At 39.3% G+C, this 20,961-nt stretch overlaps 2 protein-coding genes and 2 long non-coding RNA genes across 18 annotated transcripts in view; 3 read left to right on the top strand and 1 right to left on the bottom strand.

The window, feature by feature from the left end:
* The window catches only part of GABRD (gamma-aminobutyric acid type A receptor subunit delta), a 20,331-nt gene extending 8,760 nt beyond the window's left edge, over nt 1–11,571 (top strand). For 7 of the 14 annotated variants that reach the window (XM_023940462.2, XM_023940460.2, XM_023940459.2 and 4 more), the window contains 8 exons: nt 4,830–4,942; nt 5,489–5,556; nt 5,913–6,133; nt 6,917–6,999; nt 8,353–8,490; nt 9,395–9,550; nt 10,128–10,339; nt 10,643–11,571. In XM_023940462.2, coding sequence (XP_023796230.1) covers nt 4,834–4,942; nt 5,489–5,556; nt 5,913–6,133; nt 6,917–6,999; nt 8,353–8,490; nt 9,395–9,550; nt 10,128–10,339; nt 10,643–10,942 — 1,287 coding nt within the window. In that variant the 5' untranslated portion in view covers nt 4,830–4,833 and the 3' untranslated portion in view covers nt 10,943–11,571. The remainder of the gene's footprint in view (nt 1–4,829; nt 4,943–5,488; nt 5,557–5,912; nt 6,134–6,916; nt 7,000–8,352; nt 8,491–9,394; nt 9,551–10,127; nt 10,340–10,642) is intronic. The other 7 variants (XM_086860567.1, XM_086860568.1, XM_086860573.1 and 4 more) reach the window with 1 other exon arrangement.
* LOC111938632 (uncharacterized) lies at nt 2,904–20,469 on the bottom strand. Its single transcript, XR_015278718.1, has 4 exons — nt 20,190–20,469; nt 18,545–18,646; nt 5,870–6,075; nt 2,904–4,481 (listed from the first exon to the last, which is right to left on the bottom strand). It is a non-coding gene; the product is annotated as an uncharacterized LOC111938632 (long non-coding RNA).
* LOC147649556 (uncharacterized) lies at nt 12,718–18,323 on the top strand. The gene is made up of 2 exons (XR_015278720.1): nt 12,718–12,987; nt 17,824–18,323. It is a non-coding gene; the product is annotated as an uncharacterized LOC147649556 (long non-coding RNA).
* The window catches only part of PRKCZ (protein kinase C zeta), a 41,419-nt gene continuing 40,896 nt past the window's right edge, over nt 20,439–20,961 (top strand). The window contains exon 1 of one of the 2 annotated variants that reach the window (XM_086860561.1): nt 20,439–20,961. The gene's annotated coding sequence lies outside the window, so the exon portion shown is untranslated. The other variant, XM_086860562.1, reaches the window with a different exon arrangement.

Genomic DNA, 20,961 nt, shown 5'->3' with positions numbered 1-20,961 from the left:
AAAAAATCAAAAAGGAACAGCATTTTGGTGATTTTGAAATGCACCAGTAAGACAAAAGGGACGAAAGATTTCCCAAAAGCAAAACTACCAGTGAAAATAATGCTATGGTTTGGCAGAGGAGGGAAGTGGGGGATATATGCAGGTGGCTTCCTCAGAGCATTTCTGAATAACCTTCCAGGGTGCTTTAGCTGTGTGTAAAGCAATTTCTCTGTCATGTATGTTATTTCACTGAAATGAATGAGCCAAATTCAACCTACATCAGCACATTTTTGTCAGGTAAACATTTTTTTAAAATAGGGGGTTTTTAGTCTGCTCAAGACAGTGATTAGTGGCAAGGAATTTGGCATTTAGATGATTGACAGGTCTTTGGGACAAAGACTATGGCTTCCACTTTTGTCAGGGTTTGAGATGCCGTGGATGCTTCAATAATAAATGTGCCACAGTGAATGAGATCATTTCTAGAAAGACACTTGGGGAAATATTTCTTCATTTGCGTGGGGAAAGAGCATTTCTGAAAGGTGTTTTGGGGTATGTGTCTGTACTTTGTAATTCCTCACTGAAAGAGATTTTAATTCTCTAATTAAAATAGGTGAATATTTTATATTTAAGTTTCTACACTGTTAAGTGACTTTCATACTCTTGCATTTAATTGTCATTCTGCTGTGTGTCTCCCTAAGCCTTTTACTTCTATTAGTAGAAACAGAGCAGCTTTAACATGTGAATGTATGCAAAGAGTGGTCCATTTTCTGTAGCTTAAAACTGCGAGAGAGGCTTTGATGTTTAAAGGTTGCCATGAATTAAGCCTAATGCTTTTTCAATTACATTTCAAAATACAAAACATATTTACAGTGAGCTTCCCTTAGAGTCAGAAATGGCAGATGGGAAGGATATACATACTGTTCTGGATAATCCTGGAGTTTGGCAGAGGTCAGATTGTTCACTGACCTTGTAGGATATTCTTGTCTTTTTCCCAAGGAAAAGTTTTCTTCAGTGGTGATGACATCAGGGACATCTGTCCCAAATACTTATCAAAATGAAATGTACTGGTCCCAGTCCTCCAGTCAAACTGGTTTTTCTATCTACCAGGTTAAAAGATTCCTATAACAATGATGTTACAGTCCTCAAGGTTAGAAGATCTAAAGAAGAAACAGAAGATGCAAAAAGTGATTTTCTACATCTTACTGCTTTATGAATTTTTCAGATCAGTGCATCCTCCTGACCATTGTGGCCTCAAATCAGTATCCCACTAGGCACTGACTTAGATTCTGAGCTTTTTTGCACTGATCCCAGAGATTTTGGCACTGCTGTGTACTAATACTATCCCTTGCTCAGTGCTGTTGTGCTCTCATTCACATGGAACTTAGAGATTGCCTTTCTTTGGTGTGATTTAAATAATAGACATTTTCTAGTAATATTGATAAACTTCTAGCAAGTGTTTTCAAGCAGCATTCTGAAAGAGAGCAAAGACAGGCTAATGCCTCATTTGTCTGACAAGCCCTTTAAGGATGTGCTGTCCAAGTTGATTGATGCTTCTTCCCCAGATCACTCCACATTAGTAGGATGTCCTGGTCCTTCAGCAGCTGGGAGGGAGATGTCAGGTTGGGTAGGAAGGATTTTGGGATGTGTGTACTTTTTATTCTAGAACTGCTAGTACTTAGCTCTGAGACATTTCTTTGCTCTGTCAGGTGACATTCATTGCTTGGAGTTGCTTTCCCTAACCTGTGCCAATATTAGGGGAAGAGGAACTTCATAGGTTTGTGCAGTTTATCAATGGGGATTTCCTTTCTCTTTGTGCAGGAGAATTCACTATTGCTTTCATGGTTTAGACAGCAATAATCTATTTTCAATGAGCTCAGCTGAAGTCCTCCCAATGCTCCAGATATGGACAGATGCAAATATATTCTCAAAAATATCTGCTTGAAATGAGATGCGGACAGAGTGTGGATCATCCTCTTCAGCTTTAGATTTGGCAATGACTTTCAGAGGGATAGAACTCCCCAGGACTGTTGCCATTCAGCCAGCAAGACCCTCCACACTGTCCTGGTGCAAACTGAAGAGAAGTTTTTCAGGAGCTCTTTTACCCCTTGGATTTGACAAATCAATACCTTGGTTTTACAAAGTCCTTTTTCTTACTGAAACAAGCTTTACAGCAGCTTACATTGGGAAGTGAAGTTGCTGAATCAACTAATAGTTGCCTTTCTTTTCATCTTTACTGCTTACACTATGAAAAGTTAATCCCTTCCAATGCATCTTTTCTATGCTGGTCTTCCTTTTCAGGTGCAATAATTAATAATACTTTAGGCCATATATAATCCCAACTGCTTATCAAGGCTGAAGGAAGTTCTCTCACCATCCTTCATGTAACTTTAAGAGAACACTAGATATGATGTGCAGAAGTCTAGAGGAATGACTCAAAGAAGTTATCACCACTTGGTAAATAGAGCCATAAATTATTTCAGCTGTAATATTTTAATAACCCCCACAGTTTGCTCCACTAACTCCAGCACATTTGTTACACTGATGATCTGACCCTAAGGCTTTATTAATAATAGAAACAAGATTTATTTTAATTGTGTCATGGATATTTAAGTAAAACTCCCTCTAGATTGTAATCTGCTTAAAACACATGGCAGTCTATAGACCTCAGTCTTTAACCCGACTCTCATCATTTTGACTTCCTTTGAGCTCCACGGCTTTCCTTAATGCCATTAAAATAGAATCCTGACACAGGAGAACAGCTGCACTCCAAGTGCTTTGTCAAAACATGATTAGGCACATGAGATACATCACTCCAGTGCTGTCACCTTCTGACTTGAATTGTGTTTCCAAACACTTTACTGAACTGTAGCTGTTGTAGCAACAGAAGCTGAAAAGCATCACCTTCTATTGAGAAAGCAAAGAGATTTTAAGCAGATATATTTATTCAAGTGTATTGTAACTATTTATTCTAATTAGGAAAAGACATAAGGTACCATTCTTTACACAAAAGTATATCTGACATTTTACTGATTAGAAACACTTTTCCATATCTATGGCTGAGACTTGTGAGTTACAAATAAGTATGTTTTTAAACAAACTTATTATAAAGCTATAATTTCATGAAAGTAAATAATGATGGTTGGATGATTGAAAGACCAGCAATCTGATAGAAAGAAGTGTTGCTATAGTTGATGAGACCCAATAAAAAAGGAAAAAACCTCTGTTGACATCTGTTATAAATCTTCAAAACCCTTGTCTAAATCAATTATGTTATTCCAATTTATGCAGCTGAAAACACATCTTGGAGTGTTCCAAGATGCCTCCTCAGAAGAGACAGAGGAATTTGAGAAGTATCTGGGATAGTAATTGGAGATGAACATACAGCAGTCTGCTGTATTAGAAATGCTGCATTAGAAATGCAGTTTAACATAATATTTTGCTGGGAATTAATGAAGTTGCACTTGGAGCAATGTCCCTGTGCTAGGAGGACACAGAACTTTGACAGCTCTGCTAATGCAAGTCTTCAGTTTCTCTGCTGCTCAAAACTTATATTTACACATTGTAATCCCAGAACTCCTTCCTTATATAATTGAGTCCAGACAAGAATTTTAAGACCAGGGCAATCAAAGGTTTTTCTTTCAGTCTCCTGTGAGCAGAGCTGGTTATTGTAGGATACTCTGTTCCTGTGCTGGCAATAACTGCTTGTGCTGAGCTGAATGCCCAGGCTGGCATATTTTGGAGAGAAAAACCATGTGCTTTATGTGGGTCAATGTCACATGAACACTCTAAGAAAGTTATGTAAGTACCAAGGCAGAAGGTGTTTATGGTGTGTTACTCTGCAGCCTTCCATGGATATTTAACCATTTATCTTCTGTTACAAGTCATAGGTACCTCTCAAATGCCATTTTTATATCTGGGCTCAGTGGAAGATGCTAAACCAGTGCTCAGGCAGCTTTGATCCACTACTTGCATTTAGTCACAGGCCTTCTCAAACCACTGGTAGTTCTTTTTGCAAATGGTGGTGGCAGACGTTATCCCAGCCCCTCATTTATTTCCTCCTGCCCTGTCAATCACAGTGCAGTGAGAAGAACGAGGTGAGCTGGCACAGATCTTCAATTGGGGCCTGCCAGGTTTAACAGATAATGAAGACAACACAACCTTGCCTTTGCTTGTGAGAGATGGTAGAATATCCACATCACTGCTTGTGCCAGGGCTGAGGGGCTGGTAGCTGCCAGGGGCTGGCAAATGGCAACCAGACCCTGAGCTAGTCTTCAAGGAGCATCACTGTCCAGGCAAGAAGAGGCACCTGAGACGGGGATGCTGATTGCTGGGAGGGGCTGTACCACGAGCACAAATCCCACAGTAACACATCTTCTCCCAGCCAAAACTTGCTGCCTGCTATCCAGATTCCAGATGTGCACTTTTTTCCTGTTTTTCTGTCACATTTAACAGTGTACCAGCCTTCTTGATCTCAGCTGTTCCATAGTAAGAAGCTTCCACACCTGAATTTCAGCATTCACAGATGCATTTTAGGCAGTTTACAAAGTATCTTTGTTTCTTTCATGCTTTTTCTAAGTTTCTAAATCTATTTTTCCTACTTTTTTTTTAGAAAGAAAGAAAGAAACTTTAAAAAGTATGTGCTTGTACTTAAAGATGCCATAGTCTTGCCTGAAATTTGTTTTCATTTAAACAGAAATACCTGGAATGGTTTTCTTACCTATAAAAAACTCTAATATAGCTGATTCTACTGCAGGTGGTCTCTGGTGAAAGTAAGTCAATAACTTTCATTTTCTATCATATTTCTGTTTGTAAACATGGAAAATTTTAAGATACTTATTCTCTTTACCCAGAGCTATGAGTGACATCGGAGATTACATAGGTTCCAACATTGAAATCTCCTGGTTGCCCAACCTGGATGATTTGATGAAAGGGTATGCACGAAATTTCAGGCCTGGGATTGGAGGTGAGACTTGGAAATAATATCTCTTTGGTTCTTACAATCCTTCTGATGTTTATGTGAAATTCATTCTTTAAATCATTAAAAAGTTGTGATTATCTTTTACTTGGATGCTGAAAAAATAGCAATCAACAATATACTTTATTTTGACAAGAAACAGACTGCTCAACAGCAACACAGGCTTCTGATGCAGTTCTTAAATTTTTGACATCAAAGTTGAAGGAATTTTGTATTTCATTAAATGATGATCTGCATCTGCTTGAAGTCATGCTGTCTTAAACTAGATGATCTGACTTCCAGAAAGGATTCTATAATTTTCAGTAGTTGTGATTTTATCTTGTGTCCCTTATCACTGAAGTGAGGTGTTATGTTGGAAATTGAGGGCACAATCAGGAAACTATTTAAAATTCTTGCTTCAAGAATGTACTTTATAAAGGAAAACATTTCAGTGAACTCACTCTGTATGTAAGAATTAGCAGTCTGGGATCATTGATATTTTAATGGATACTATGATGATATAAATCATCCCATTCAAACGTTTTTTTTTCTCAGGTCCTCCTGTTAATGTTGCTCTGGCAATTGAAGTAGCCAGCATTGACCACATCTCAGAAGTGAATATGGTACAGTAACAGATTTTTTTGTTTCGCTTTAAAAAAAGCAAAGGTTCAAAACTAGAAGTTGTATTTGTTGAGTTATATGAATTGATTTTCTTCATCAAGACCTGTGCAACTCTTGCAATGTGTTATGTAGAGCATTGATATTAAATCACTTTTTAGTATCTTGTCCTTATCCATAGTAGGAGCAATATGACTGAAATTCAAATGCTTGGGCAATTCACTGGTTGACTAAGTATAAAAATATGTATTTGCACTTAAAGCAAATAATGTATTTCTAGGCTAAGACATTGATTTTTGGCTAAGTTCCAAGACTTACCATTGTCAGCATCACTTCTTAATTAGGACTTCTCTTGTCACAGGAATACACCATGACAGTATTTTTGCACCAGAGCTGGCGAGATGATCGTCTGTCTTACAACCACACCAACGAAACTCTGGGCTTGGACAGCAGGTTTGTGGACAAGCTCTGGTTGCCAGATACTTTCATAGTCAATGCCAAGTCTGCCTGGTTCCATGATGTGACTGTGGAAAACAAACTTATCAGGCTCCAGCCAGATGGAGTAATTTTATACAGCATCAGGTGGGTATCAAACAGTACAGGTATACTCTGTTGTGTGTTAACTTTTTGAACATTCTATAATCACTCAGGATTCCTAGGACAATTTCCTGAAGTAATTACTAGTTAAAAATTGAAGAAAAACTCCTATCCCCCATCCTTTTCTTTATAAGGAGAAGTCAGGAAGGTCTTTTTGGCAGCACTAACACTGCACAGTCACTAATCACATCCAGAATGCCCTCAGTGGGAGAGAAGCCTCTCATGGCTTTGGTCACCAGGGAAGGAGGTGCTGAATATAAAGCAGATTTTGTTCTCCACTCTCTCACTATTTTCCAGGAGAGTTGTGAGCCTTATTTGAGCTCAGCTTCCCCATCTTTCACACAGACAAAGCAGTATTTCTCACTTTGGAAGAGGGCGGTGGCTGGCACTCAGTAACTATATTGACAGTTAATTGTGTAATATTCTGAGAAATAATGAATGTGTACCTTTGAAACTGTAAGTCCAAAGTACCCCTTAAGGTATTGGTAGTGATCTTAGGGACAGAAAGGGAGGAGATGGAATGAGAAAATTCCTTTTTATCATCATCAGTAGCTGCAGAATCCTCTGACGTTAGACGAGTCATTTGACCTTTTTTCAATTCCCTCTGCCTCTGGGTTTCCCACAGACTCCAGCAGCAGCCAGCAGGACTTTAGAAACAGTTTCCTTTGTTAGTATTACGGTTTCAAAGTTTTCCACTTAGTCTTTTGAGTTCTGAGGAAAAGGCTCTGTCTGAATGTAACTAACTGGTGTTCACATTGCTCCAAACAGGATTACCTCAACAGTGGCCTGTGACATGGACCTTTCCAAGTATCCAATGGATGAGCAGGAATGCATGCTGGATTTGGAGAGCTGTAAGGGCTGAGTACTCCTGTGTTTTGTGTAAAGTCTGCATACATGGTACTGAGCTAGATGGACTTGGCTAGGATGATCCTGCTTTAATCAGTGGAATGTAAGAGGTGCCTTGGGGTTTAGAGTGAACAAAAATCTCTTCATTCCCTGTGCTGGGCATTAGACTGTGGACTTTTCAATACCAGTTCAACTCTGGTCCCATCCAAATCTCTAGGATTTAGTTTAGGGATGATGAACAATGTATAGTCCCGCTGACAAATGTCTGGAACTTTGTGCTTCATATGAAACCTTGTGCAGTCTTGACAGTCACTGGCATTACTGAGGTTTGTATCATCCAGTGAGAACAAGTAGAAAAGCCCACAGGCAAAATGTGATGTGCTATTTTTAATTTATAAGAAAATAGGGAAAAGCAAGAATTCATTGCTTTTAATGAATGCCATTGTGACTAACCTTCACATGGCTTTATAACTTGCCCTGGCATTCATATATCTGTTACATAGAAATCCATCAGAATACTGCATGGATATGCTTAATTCATTTGTATTCAGAAAGGAGGGTGAAGAATGGATTTATATTTTATCCAAATTCTGTTCAATCTATGATCAGCATGTAATTCCATGAGCATTAATACTTCTGGATGAAAATTATCACTTACACAAGCAGGGACCACCCAGTCAGGGAAAATGAATCTGGTTTTTAGATCAGGGAAAATTGATCTGGTTTTTAGATCGAAGAGCCTGCAGATCCTGAGGGTTCCAGAGACCTGGGAATAGCAAATCCTGAGCAGATCACTTGTCCTGTTGGTGCAAGTTTCTCATTTTTTTTTGTCACTGACTTTGTTTTCTAGGCCGTTAACCACAATACCATTTTATCCTATCAAAAATAGCAATCTACGGTTTTACTTATATAATCACCAAATGCAGAGGCAGCAGACAGTGCCCCAGCAATTCATTCTCTCTCCCAGTGAGTTCTGCAGGGAGTTTTGGTGGGGTTTGAAGGTTTTAATTGAATTTGAGGGTTTTCATTTCAGTGAAACAAACAGAAATAAAGTCTCTTTAAACAAATGGATGCTTTAGTAGCAAGTTGTCAATGAACAGCAAAACTAGGAAAGATTGATTTCCTGTGAATTTGCATATTACATAAACCCTCTAATTCATATCCTCTCTTTCCATCATGGCCCTGGTACCCTGCACCTCTCCAAAGCAGAGAGAATTATCCAGACTGAATCTCAGCATGTTTGCAACATGTCTGGTGGAAATCAGCATAGCAGAGGAATTAGAGAACTTCTGCTATGAATTCTCTAAGCTCTGAATTTCTCCCATGAACTTTGTGTTTATTCAGCTTTCTTTTGGCAGATGGCTACTCTTCAGAGGACATTGTCTACCACTGGTCAGAAAACCAGGAGGAGATCCATGGGCTGGATAAGCTGCAGCTTGCTCAATTTACAATTACCAACTACCAGTTCACAACAGAAATTATGAACTTCAAATCTGGTAACAGAATCTTTCTTCAATTCAGGAACAGTATCTGACTTTTTCCCACAGAGAGAAGCCTCCTTTATCTATAATAGAAAATCCTTCTTGATAAGTAACTAATTTAAGAACCTGTCAGGTTTCTGGTAAGAGTCTCCTTCATCTTCCACTTGTAAGAAGTGCCACTGAGCCTCCAGGTAGCCACTGTAGCAGGTTCTGTTCATTAGCTCTTTCTTCTCAACAAAATACTGCATGGAGTAGCCAGACAGCACTTGATAAAAAGCACTTGAGGTATAGCTCAGATTTTCTTGACCTAATTTGTGACTTCAGATCAAGAAAAATTTCCATTAGCCCTGATGTTATGAAGCTTATGACGTACAGTCAGATCAGTCTAATTCTACCCTGTAGAAGTCAGTGGTGTGTATGTCTATCACTGGGCTTATTGCAATGTTTGTACAAGATTGGAGTAATTTCTTTCCTGCTGATTTTTCATCCTCTTTCATGTATTCCAATTCTCATTTATGCTGCACATCTCCTCTAAGCTCTTTTTTGAGTTTGAAATTAACTTGGCCTTTTAAAAAATCTAAATTTAGTATCTGGAGGACTTTCTACAGCAGATGATAAGACAGTACACATTTTGAAGCAATACTGTTATTTGAGAAGACTCATGATTTTATTTTCAGATCTGGCATTGATATGACCTGAGACAAATCATTTGACCTATTCTTAGCTGATGAAAGCTGCAGTACCTTGTGCAGAGGTTATGAATCATCAATCAAACAGCATTCAAAAAAGCTTTTTGTGACCCTTGTCCAGAAGACATTAAAGAATCTAGCTCTGTGTCATTATAGAAAATGTAATTTTAAATATCAATTTAACTGTAATTCATGCAGCCAGAATCTCTTCTGCCTGCTCTCTTTTCCAGCAGGTCAGTTTCCCAGGCTCAGTCTCCACTTCCACCTTCGGCGAAATAGAGGCGTTTACATCATCCAGTCTTATGTCCCTTCCATCCTACTGGTGGCCATGTCGTGGGTGTCCTTCTGGATCAGCCAGTCAGCTGTGCCTGCCAGGGTGTCACTAGGTAAAACAGATGGCTTGGGGACTCACGGGGAAGGGAGTGCTCAAGTGGTAATTGTGCTCTCTGATAATCCTCGTTAAGGTGCATTTATGACCACTGTGTTTACATTTGCAGAAGGGAGGGTTCTTTGAAAGATTTCCCTCCTGATTTCATTTCTGTCGTGTTATCAGAGCAGCTGCCCCAGTAAGGAAAAGCAAATAACCATCTAGGGAGGGCTAAAAGCAGTAATGATTGTGAAAGAAATGAAAGAATTGATTTGAAGGAACTGGACAGTGACAGAAAAAATGTTGCTGCAGCTTATGGGTCTATTTGTCTGACTAAGGGCTGCCAATCCAGATGTAAAAGTGTTTGAGGGTTAATTCTTTGAGTTTTGTTTCTCCCAATCTAGAACAAAACCAAAGATAACTTGTTCAAAGCTGTCTTAGTTATACAAATGCGGTTTCTTACAACTTCCCCTGTTTTGAAAATCAGAAGTCACAGTATTAAGGGGCTTTTACTGTGAATATAATCCTCAGCCTCATATTAATAAATATATTTATGTATATTAGTGCATATATTTCTCTCTTGTGCTACTCTGCAGGTATCACCACAGTTCTTACAATGACCACACTGATGGTCAGTGCCCGATCCTCACTCCCAAGAGCCTCTGCCATCAAGGCACTGGATGTTTACTTTTGGATCTGCTACGTGTTTGTCTTTGCTGCACTGGTGGAATATGCCTTTGCACATTTCAATGCCGACTACATGAAAAAGCAGAAGAACAAGATAAAGGCGAGAAGGCAGAGTGCAGAGGTCAGTAAGTGTGATACTGGGAATAACTTTGCCAAAGCAATCACCCTGTTTCATGATCTTTTTCTACAAATTCTTCTCAAGAAGAAAGGCTTTGAGAATGTTCTCAGTAATTCAGAGCATGTAAAGCCAGAATTATATGTGGTAGCACAGTCTTCCATCAGCTCTGACAAAGCTGGGGCTAAATCCCATTCACCACATATGGATCCCATGGGTGTTTCACCATGCTGGTGCCATGGACAGCTTGGATGAATGACACTGGTCTTGCTCTATAAATTGCTATTTATTCTCCTCTTTCCTTTGCAGATCAATGTGAAGAATGCCATTGTTCTGTTTTCCCTCTCCATAGCTGGTGTGAACCAGGAACTGGCCATTTCCAACAGGCAGCACCGAATTCCCAGAAGCCTGCCTGGATCATATGGCACAATAGAAATAGAAACTGGGGAGACAAAACAGCAGCAGGGAATGAAACTGGACAAAAAGACTGGCCTGAAGTCCCTCTTTAAGCCCATTGATGCTGACACCATTGACATTTATGCCAGAGCCGTGTTCCCAGCAGCCTTTGCAGCAGTCAATGTTATATACTGGGTTGCATACACAATGTAAGGACAACAAAAAAAGGAAAATTCTTCCCAAGACCTACAAACTGAACAATACCCACAGGCTAAAAAGCCCTCACTGAAACTGAATTGAGGCACCTCTTCTCAAAGTATTTTCCAATGAGCTCAAGACACTTCCAAAGTCAAGAAGGTCCTGCTAGGAATTCCTACTTAAAGCAGCAATTTATTGCTGACCTGATTTGATAAAGTAAGACTGCACTCTGCCAAACAATTCCAGCTCTTTCTTTCCTGTAATACCATGAAACAACTTTTCATATGTACATATTTGTAGCAAAAGTTTAAATTTTAAATGACCATGGTTTTCCTCCACTTCAAGGATTGATCAGTAATGAAGATTTGGCTTTTCATACTGAGATAATTTTCTTTTTATTTGTGATGAAAGAGCTTACTTCTCACTTTGGCACAACTGGTTTTCTGCATCTGTGGGCTGGTCTAGGTTTAACATTAGTGCTGAAGTTGGAGTTTTTAATCTGAAAAATCTCATGAACAAAGTAAAAGGGAATAGAGGGGAGTGGAGGTTTTTTTCTTAAACTATTATTTGTCTTGGATAAAGTATTGGAAAATTTCAATGCTCTTAGTCTCAGCATGAAATAAAATATACTACATAAAATTTTACTGAATTGTTAATAATGACTGTATTACATTTCAGATCTAAGCCAATGAAAGTTTAAACACTTAAACACAGAAATGTTTGTTAGTTTCATGGGCCCCAAAATAGAGAAAATATTTAGAAACACAGGGAAAGCTCAGGCTTCCTGTGTTGGATTGGGAAAAATTTGAAAGGTGACTGATAATGAAGAAAGTCGGACTCCATTTGCAGGAAGGACTTTAGAATTTGTTCTGTTAATTTTCAGTGAGAATCTACCATGTGCGCTTCTGAAAATATCCTTTTTGAATCTGTCCCTAAATAGCTGAGGGAAGTAAAAAACATTTCATAACTGTCTTTAAGTTATTCCGTTGCTTTGGATATTTTTGCTGTTTTTGTTCAGAGGCTGACCTAATCTCTTAGGCCTCTTCACTTCCATTATTCAACAGTGAAATTTATGGGTCCTCATACACACTGCTTAATTCAGGACTAAATCTCTCACCCAACTCGTGCAAAATAACACTTTGTTCTGTAAATAATCTCAGTGAGCTCAGCATATGAACACAGTACTCACAACAGACTAGTTTCACAATTATTCTCTAAAATCTCCACAGCAAATATATTGGAATATTGATAAATATTGATAGTATAGGAAGCCAATGTAAGACACTACAAAACAGAAATTTATTTTCAGGATATTGTTACCTTGAAAGTGAGAAGTTGTTTTAAAAATAGAGACTGACCCGAAAGAAAAGACAAAATTAGGGAGAGGGAAAGAAGGAAGCAAAGCAAGAGGCTGAAAACTGCAGTGGAAAGGAGCATGGAGAGAGACTAAGCCAGAAGCTGTAGGTGAGAGAAGAGCTTTGCTGGCATTTAAGATAGGGCTCTTGAGCATGTGGCTGACAATTAATAGTTGCAATAAGGGTGAAAGGAGGATTTCATCCTGGTGGAACATGCGCACATTCCTCCTGCCTTAACTCAGCTGTGATTTATGGTTTGAATTCATATGACCAGCACTGAAAGATAAAATATTTTAGCACTGATTTATAACTTAGAATAAGATTTTTTCATTACCAGTGAAGTAAGAGAATGCTTTGAAGAAAAGAATGATCTTGAACTGGGGTGTAATAGAAAATATGCTCCACTGTAGGTCTTAGGCTCACCTCAATTTTTAGTTTCTGTTATCATAGAAAAGCTATCAGCCAACAGAGTGCTGGAAAATCCCAACTGACATCAAGCTGTGATTGTTCCACAAAGTCCTCACCAAGCCGACCCTGGACTGAGACACCTGGACTCTGCTCCCACATCTCACCACTGGCCTGCTGGGGAATCTCGGTCAAGACCTTCCAACTGAAAAACTGTTATAATTATTTGTTTCCTATGTTTCTGAGTTTTACAGAAGAAAAGCCCTTCAGGAAAGGCAGAAACTCTTATTCTCCAGCTCGGTAAGTGCATCCATCTGATACTTTCATGGTACTATTTACCATAGTTTCTGAGGCACACATACTGAATGAAGGCAAAATATCACTCAGATTTCACCTTACCCAGAAAACTAATCAAAATCTGCATCTCCTTCAATATATCCAGGTAATCAAGCTTCTTTTCTTTTTCATCTGCTTCTCCTCTTTCTAATTTATTTTTCTTATTGTTTGTTCCTGGTGTTGATGGAATGCTACATTTCAGTAATACAGTATTTTTTTTTCCAAGTGTGTTTTTGGTCACAATTACTTTCTTTACAAGGAAACTCAACCTCTTCTGCCTTCTGAATCAGTTCTACTGCTCTATATAATGATTTCATGCAGAGTGGAATAAAAGCAGCAGAAGCATGTCTTTACAATGTCTTTTCCTTACTAAGTTGTTGCTTTTTCCATGATTCACCACCACAAAAATACAACATCCTTTAGAATGACCACAGTGCCACCACCCCCTCTCTTACACTTGCAAAAATCAGAAATAATCTGTAGTTTAAAATCAGATTAAGGTCTGCTGGGAAAGCAGAATCCAGCCTTTTTGTATCCCACTGTTTTCTCCAGCTATTAGTTTATTATGTAGCCTGTCAATGTCACTATCTTCTGCTGAGAGTGGAATTATTGACTAAATCTAGCTGAAGGAATATTCACAGAAAGTTCCTGAGGAGTGCAAATCATAAGAAAATAATCCATGATTTTGGAATAAAAGTTATTAAAGAGCAGAAAAAGAAGCACGACCTTTAGACCCTCTAGAGTGCAGTGGCTGGTTATTGAGAGTAATTAGAAAGAAGGTGGCTGCAGATAATATAAAGGCAATGTCTAATCTAATTACTTCAGCAGTAATAGTTTGTAATTGTGCACCTGACATAACTCCTTACATTGCAGCCAACTGACTGATCACATGGGGTTTTTGGACAAAATTAGTTGCTTCTCCATCTGGGAGAGTCACAGGCTGCGTGTCCTGCTGACTGCTCCAGAAGATTTATTCAGTGAATTTTTTCTCTAGTTTGACTGCAGATCTTCAAGGTGCACAGCACAGCGTGACTGATCAAAGTAAAAGGTGGCAGCAATCTCCTCAAAAAACCCTAAAGCCAGAATCCAGACTACCTGCAGTGATGTAGACAGAAGCATAAATAAAAGGCAAAAAATATCTCAGAAGATTGCAGGGAGTCAGAAAGTGCTCTGTGAGCACATGTGGCAATGTGTCCATCCCAGGAACAAGGGGATCTGAGGGGAGAACAGGAGTTTCAGCTGCTGTTGTTGCACTTGTATGAGTAGCACAAGACAAAACACCTCCATCAACAAGAGTGAGATTTTCTTAAATCGGTTCCCAGAGCCAGAAACAGAAAACTCAGACACCATTCAAACTTTTGAGAGACATTTCAGTACAGCAGTATGGTGAATTGATTGGAGTTTTGCATAGATTTAATTTTCTATACTTTTGTGTGTGCTTCACTCTTTTTTTTTCTATTTGAATTCATTGTATTTAACAATCCCCAGACATAACTACTTTAGACCTATTAACATCTAAAGGCAATTACCTCTTCAACTCTGATTTCACGATGCCCTTAATAAAGTTAAGTAAGCCAGATTTGATGTCAGTTGAATGCTGACTTTGGATGGGTTGTACTAGTGCCACAAAAAGAAGTATGTGACAGATGAGAAGGCACTTTCTCTGTGCTGCACCTGAAAGCATTTGTGTTCCTGTCAGCAATTTATAGTACTGCTCTATGGACTGGCTTGTCTGTGAGAAAAAGAGTGGGATATGTGTTAATGTAATCATTCTAAATGTGAAGTGTTAATAAAATGTAGATATACAGAAATTTGAGCTTCTATAAATGGACAAAATAGGCATTCCAACTATTGAATGGGAAGATAAAATGCATTAGAAGGAAAATCAAAACGACCCTAGAGATTTCAGCTCATAATGCCATATTGCCTTTTCAGTGCCCAAGGGTTTGCAAAGCTCTCCTTTGGCCTTGACAACAGAAGAGGAATTGCCATTGTGTGTTCATGAGAGCTTTCGGGGGGGCACTTATGCACACTGCTGTACTGAAAAAAATAGCTATTGCTGCCTCACGAGGCTGAAAAGAATCAGAAAGCACAATATGAAAGATGAAGAAGAGCAAGATACTGCATTTGTTTGAAAGTAATGCTGGCATTAATAGTTACAGCACTATGAAGACGTTAAAAACAGAAATGTCTGTCCTGTTTCTGGGTAAAAATGAAAGCATTTATCCCAGTTAAAATAAAAGCTCTCACTTCAGTTTCTAATGGTTTGCTAATCCAATAGATAATGTAGCGAAACCAATTTAGCTCAATGAGGCTTCTGCTGTTGGGACAACAAAACACTTAATACGATTTCTCTAATTTTAAATGCTTCCAGTCCTTATCCTGGAAAAGCACTTGTTAGGAGGAAAACAGCACCCTGTATATTTGTCTCTGAAGCAGAACAGATAACAAATAGCTTATTGAGAGTTTCTGAGAATATTTTTGTTTAAGAAAAAAATCTGAAGCAACTCCTTCCTACCCTGTTTATTACAGCAGTTTAAACCACTTGCTATGGTTGAAAGCCTGTTTGATATTAAAATAACATTGTGTGCAATATATGTTACAAACATAAAGAGCTGATTCTTCCTAATGAAAACAGAATACAAATTTGGCAATGAATATGTGTTTTTGGATGGATTTGGTAGATAGATGAGAAAGGCACTGTGTCTTAAATAGAATTAATTTGAGGATCTAAGCCCCTCATTACATAATGCATCAGGGATCTGCTTTCTCCTTATACCAGCTTTGTGCCACAGCTATTTCTTTTACTAAGTCCTGCACAGTAAAATCAAATCTGAGAAGACAGTCAAGCCCAGACTGTCAGAAAATGTAGCACCAACAGAACTAATCAGATGTTATTGGGAGTTCACTGTTCCATGAAAAGATTGGTCCAAAAAAAGAAATCCAAATATCCTGCATTTCTGAGACACCTCTGGAAACTTATCCCTTTCTTTAACTCTTGCAATACCTCTATTTCCCTTGATCCTCAGTTCTCTTTCCCTTTTTTTTTTCCATTTGGAAAGGGGAAAAGATGAGGAAATTTTCATTCTCTTTGGCACAAGAACATATTAGGCAAAACTAATATAATCTTATTGGCCAATTCTGAAAAACAGGGAGACTGAAAGTCTCAACTGACAAACCTTTGCACCTTCCAGTGATTATTACATAAAAGGCAAGAAACTCAACCCTGTGATAAGCAGCACACTCCCACACACACTCCCACACAAACACACTCTTTCTCCCTGTTTCACTCTGTTACACTGCACACTACTAACCCTATACATGCAATAGAGAGAAAAAGATAGATTGTCATGCCTCAAATTCTCCACACTCTTAAGGAAACTCTTCTTCCTAATTTTGGCCCAAACATCTTTAACATAGTTACTGGATAATGTAAATTACTAGCAAAGCCAGGTATCACTAGTTGTTTATTGGGTAAGTAATCTCAATGAGAGCAGCACAAATATCACAAAACTCAATTTTCATTTATGGGGTTACCAAGTGAGGTAGGGAGAACATTTTTCTTTCCACAGTAATAAATAATTGGTCAGCTTTGACCAATTAGAAAAGGCAGAGCTGGAAGTAGCAAAACAATATATAGGCCACTGAGCTATTCCAGTATTACAATTACTACAGCCTTAAGATTAAATAAAGACTCAGTGATGAAATACAGAGTAATCTGTAAAACATCTGGTATAATGCTATATCCATGCTGTTCTTCCTTTATTGCTGCATTTCTTCCAGCTTTAAACAAATACAAAAGAATTATTTTTGTATATCTTTAACTGCATTTTTTACAGATATATTTAGAATTATCCTACCCTCATCCCTGTGGGTGAAACTTTTACATACACAAGCTTGTATGTGAATATATATGAAGGACAGGATATTCTGTATTTTCTTTATCAATTACAGTGCACATAGTATTGTAAAATCAAACAGGTTGTTTAAATATTCTGAAAAAGTAAATACAGAAGCACAAAGGTTTGGGTTTAGTTGCTTTTAAAGTTGTATAATTTGGGCTACTCATAGAATTCTTTCTCCTCCTGGCTAATGAGATGTCAACAAGAGAGTCAGCTTCTGGTTGTTTCTACCTTATATAAGACAGACAAGTAAGGGAGGTGTTGGCTTAAAATAGTCTTGAAACTATTCGTTTTGTCTATTTTAACACTGGCTAGAAAAACACTAATATTCAAGCCAGCAAGAAAGGCTACAAAGAATTGCCATGGTGATTTCTGATATTATGTAGAATATCTGTTGTACTCCAATTTATGTTTCAAATATATTAATGCTTTGCCTTATTATTTTTACCCAAACTTTGTGGCATGTGGCCCAAATTCATTCCCATTGCACCCAAGGATTTCACTGCCAGTTATTTCAGTGGAAACAATACCTAGTCTCTTCCTTGGCAAAAGAAGAGAGTAAGTAGGCTGGAGAGCAACCTGCACATGCTGCTGGTTTGATCCGCTAAAGAGACATTCTATGGGGAGGCATTTTTATTCTATTTTATTCTAAAGTGATACAGAACCAGTTACTCACACTTCACATGCATTTGGAGATATGAGCTGGCTCTCTCAATTTCTTTGCTGTTTAGTTCACAGTCTGAAAGCATCATCCTAATCCCTACTAAATCTTTAAAATGTTGGAAACTTGGAAGGTCCTAATATAGCTGAAGATTTTGAGTCATGAATTCAAGTACAAACAGGATACCTGTCTTCTACTGAGGTGAAATTAGTACTGATTGACCCTTTTTTGCAACAGCTGTCTTGAAGAAGTAGCTGCCATAATGATGTTTTCATTGGAGCATTTGGGAGGGAGTTTTTGGTCAGCCTTGTCAGCAAGAGACAACTACCACAAGTACCTTGTGTCCGATGCTGTACTTTATATTAATGCAATCATTAACCCAACGACTTTTTTTTTTTCACTTTTAAACTGATTTTTAAAGAACAGTTCTCAACACCCTGAAGCACTAAATAAAGACGTACGACTTGTAAGAATCGCCTGCACAACCGTGATTCCCAGAGCGTTGCCTGGGAATCTCTTGCCATCTGCTGGAAACCTGCGGATGTACAGCCCTGAAAAGAATTAACAAGAGTGCCTGGAAATAATGGAGAATGTTCAGAAAGCAACACTCAGAATGCTCATAACTTTTAGTCAAAAAAGATAGTTCAAGAAGGACGAAACATCAGACTCCCAGGTTGCATTAGTTGGACTACCATCATTAGATTATTTAATAAATAACATCTTTGCTGCTACAGTAATCTGTGGCATGACTGGATGCTGTGGTTGAATGTAGAATTTCAGAAATTAAATATTTGAAAAAAAACCCAAAAACCTTTTTATCTTTCTCTTTCTCAAACAGATTGCTTCAGATCACTGCTCTTAAGACTAAAAGATCTGATATGAAAAGATTCTAATGGTGATTTTTTAAATAACTAAAATTTTAGATATCTCATTTACACCTGGAATTAAAGTAAATTACCTGTAGGAGGCTGTCAGCTCTTCAAATCTAGATGTAGTAGGCAGAAATATTGCAACTTTTAAGTTGAGGATGGCTTGATAGTCAAAAGTCAATGCCTGCCATCTGGAAAATAAAGGGGCGAAAAAAGGTCATGAATACACTCAAGATTTATAACTTGTGTTTCAAACCAGTTACAACTTTGTCAGCTAATGCACAGAGCAAAGCCAAGATCCCCTCCAAAAACTGCCATCTGCCTAGAAGTGGGAAGCATCTACTGAGAAATTCAACTGTTTAAACAGTCTTGTAATGTAAGAAAATACAAACCAACCCAAAACAAGACTTCTAAAACAACAGAACTGATACTAAGTGAATAACTATAAAATATCTCTGTGAGATGTAAAAATATTATGATGGTTGAGATTTTTTTTCATCAAGCACTGAAAATATACCTTAGCTTATCTCCTTGGTAAGTTGTGCTAGAATAAAAAACAGCAATAACCCACACAAAACTTCAGATCACAGTTCTGAAGAACCTTTTATCTCCCAATCCAACAGCTCAAGGAGATGAAGCATTTAATTGATGTGACATGGAGATCAAAGTCTACCTTGACCTAAAAGAATTATGTTTGTAGACCAACCTTACATAATGTTCTCCATTTTAAGCACAGAAATTTGGAATGAAGATTTAAGGGCCCACTTTGAAATCAAATTGAGAGTTCAATAAGGTAAAATTAGCAGTGGACACACAAATAATTTAATTAAAGACTGATAAATGAAGCCATTGGGTGCATTTCCTTGGTGTCAGAGAAAACATCTTGACTGATGGGAATACATTTTTCCATTTTACTGCTAATTAAACTAGTGCCAGCTATTATTTATTTGTATTTTGGAAGATTGTAGAAACACCAGAAGATGTCTCAGAGCTACACTGCTGCAAACTGTCCAACACACAAACCCCAAAGGCCCCAAAAAGGTGATGAGAAAGTGCTAAACATGACTGAAAAACTTGATGTAGGTGTAGATAGAATAGCAGGAGACTAAGGACTGATTATTTTTTTCCATTTCAAAATACAAATTGTGACCACTCAACTCCAGGTAGTAAAAAAAAAATAATTAAAAAAAAAAAAAAATATATATATATAAAAAAAAAAAATCGAACATTTGTGTCTCCCTGTTTTGGTTTATTTTTCAAATGTGGTGAGTTATGTTGCCCAGTGGTGGATATAAATACATCAAGAAAAAGTCCCAAAGCAACCCCTTTTGCTTGGATAGCTTATTTGCTTAGGAAAGTTTTAAAATACACATGGAAACCAACTGTTTGGGCAGGATGAGCAGCATTTCCACTAGAAGACTCAAGTTCACCATCCAAACTTTATGTGAGGAAAACACAGGAGATCCTGATTCAGTCACAGAGGATTCACAGTTTGGAAATATCAAAGCATCATTACGGAAAAATATCCAAACCCAACTTTACAAAGCGAAGGGCATTAACCATGTCACAGGTTGCCTCCTGTGGAACTCTGGTTGCTCCACCACTAATATATTGTTTTTCTCTCTGGTCTGGCCAGTCTGATATTATTCCCTCTTTATTATCTCAGCTGTGGTTTTCCTGCTTTAGCCACTTTGAGCGGCCCCTCCCCGGACTGGACACTGGATTGACACTCACGGGACATCACTGCTGGGGCTTCCTGCTGAAATTTCCTGGAAAGCAGCTCTGGCATCTCTGGGGGGAGGCAGACAGGGCCAGTCTCCTCACACCTGTCCCCTGTCCCCCAGCACTGTCTTCTATCCCTCACAACTGTCCTCCCTTTCATGTCTCCCTAGTCCCTGGCACCTGTCCCCTCAGCACTGTCCCCCTCACCTGTCCCCTACGCACAGTCCACTCACACCAGTCCCCTGACACCTGTCCCCTCACACATGCCCCGCTCCCTCAGCCACCGCCCCCCGCAGCGCCGCGCTCCCATTGGCTGCAGGTGTTCCCCACCCCCCCCCTCCCGTCCCCCCCGCCCCCCCCGCCCGCTCTGGTTGGCCAGGACGCTCCGACTCCCCAGGTAACGGTTCCCGCGCTGCGATTGGCTGCGGGGGGACGGAACCCGGGCGGGGATTGGCTCCCCATTGGCTGCGCCTCCCGCCCTCAGGCCGCCATGTTGCCGCGGGCGCGGGGCACTGAGCCTGGACAGCGGCTGAGGGGTGCCGGGGGCACCTGGGGTGGGACTTGAGGGGCACCTGAGGGACACCGCGGCTCCTCCGCCGGCCGCCGCCGCTGCTGCTCTCCGCCGGGGTACCGCCGACAACAAGGCAAAGTCCGCTTCGAAACTTCCTTGCGGGACTTTGAGCAACTTGAGGCCGCGGAGTTGTAGCCGACCACGGCTCAGGGGGCGGCCCCTGCTCGCCGCGGGGCCCTGCTGTGTGGGGTGCGACCACCGCGGTCGGAGCAG

This window comes from Cyanistes caeruleus, chromosome 22, assembly GCF_971803275.1.
Source record: "Cyanistes caeruleus chromosome 22, bCyaCae1.hap1.1, whole genome shotgun sequence".
Classification (NCBI taxonomy): domain Eukaryota; kingdom Metazoa; phylum Chordata; class Aves; order Passeriformes; family Paridae; genus Cyanistes; species Cyanistes caeruleus.
Note: the sequence above shows the minus strand (reverse complement) of the source record. Positions and strands in the feature narration are given on the sequence as shown.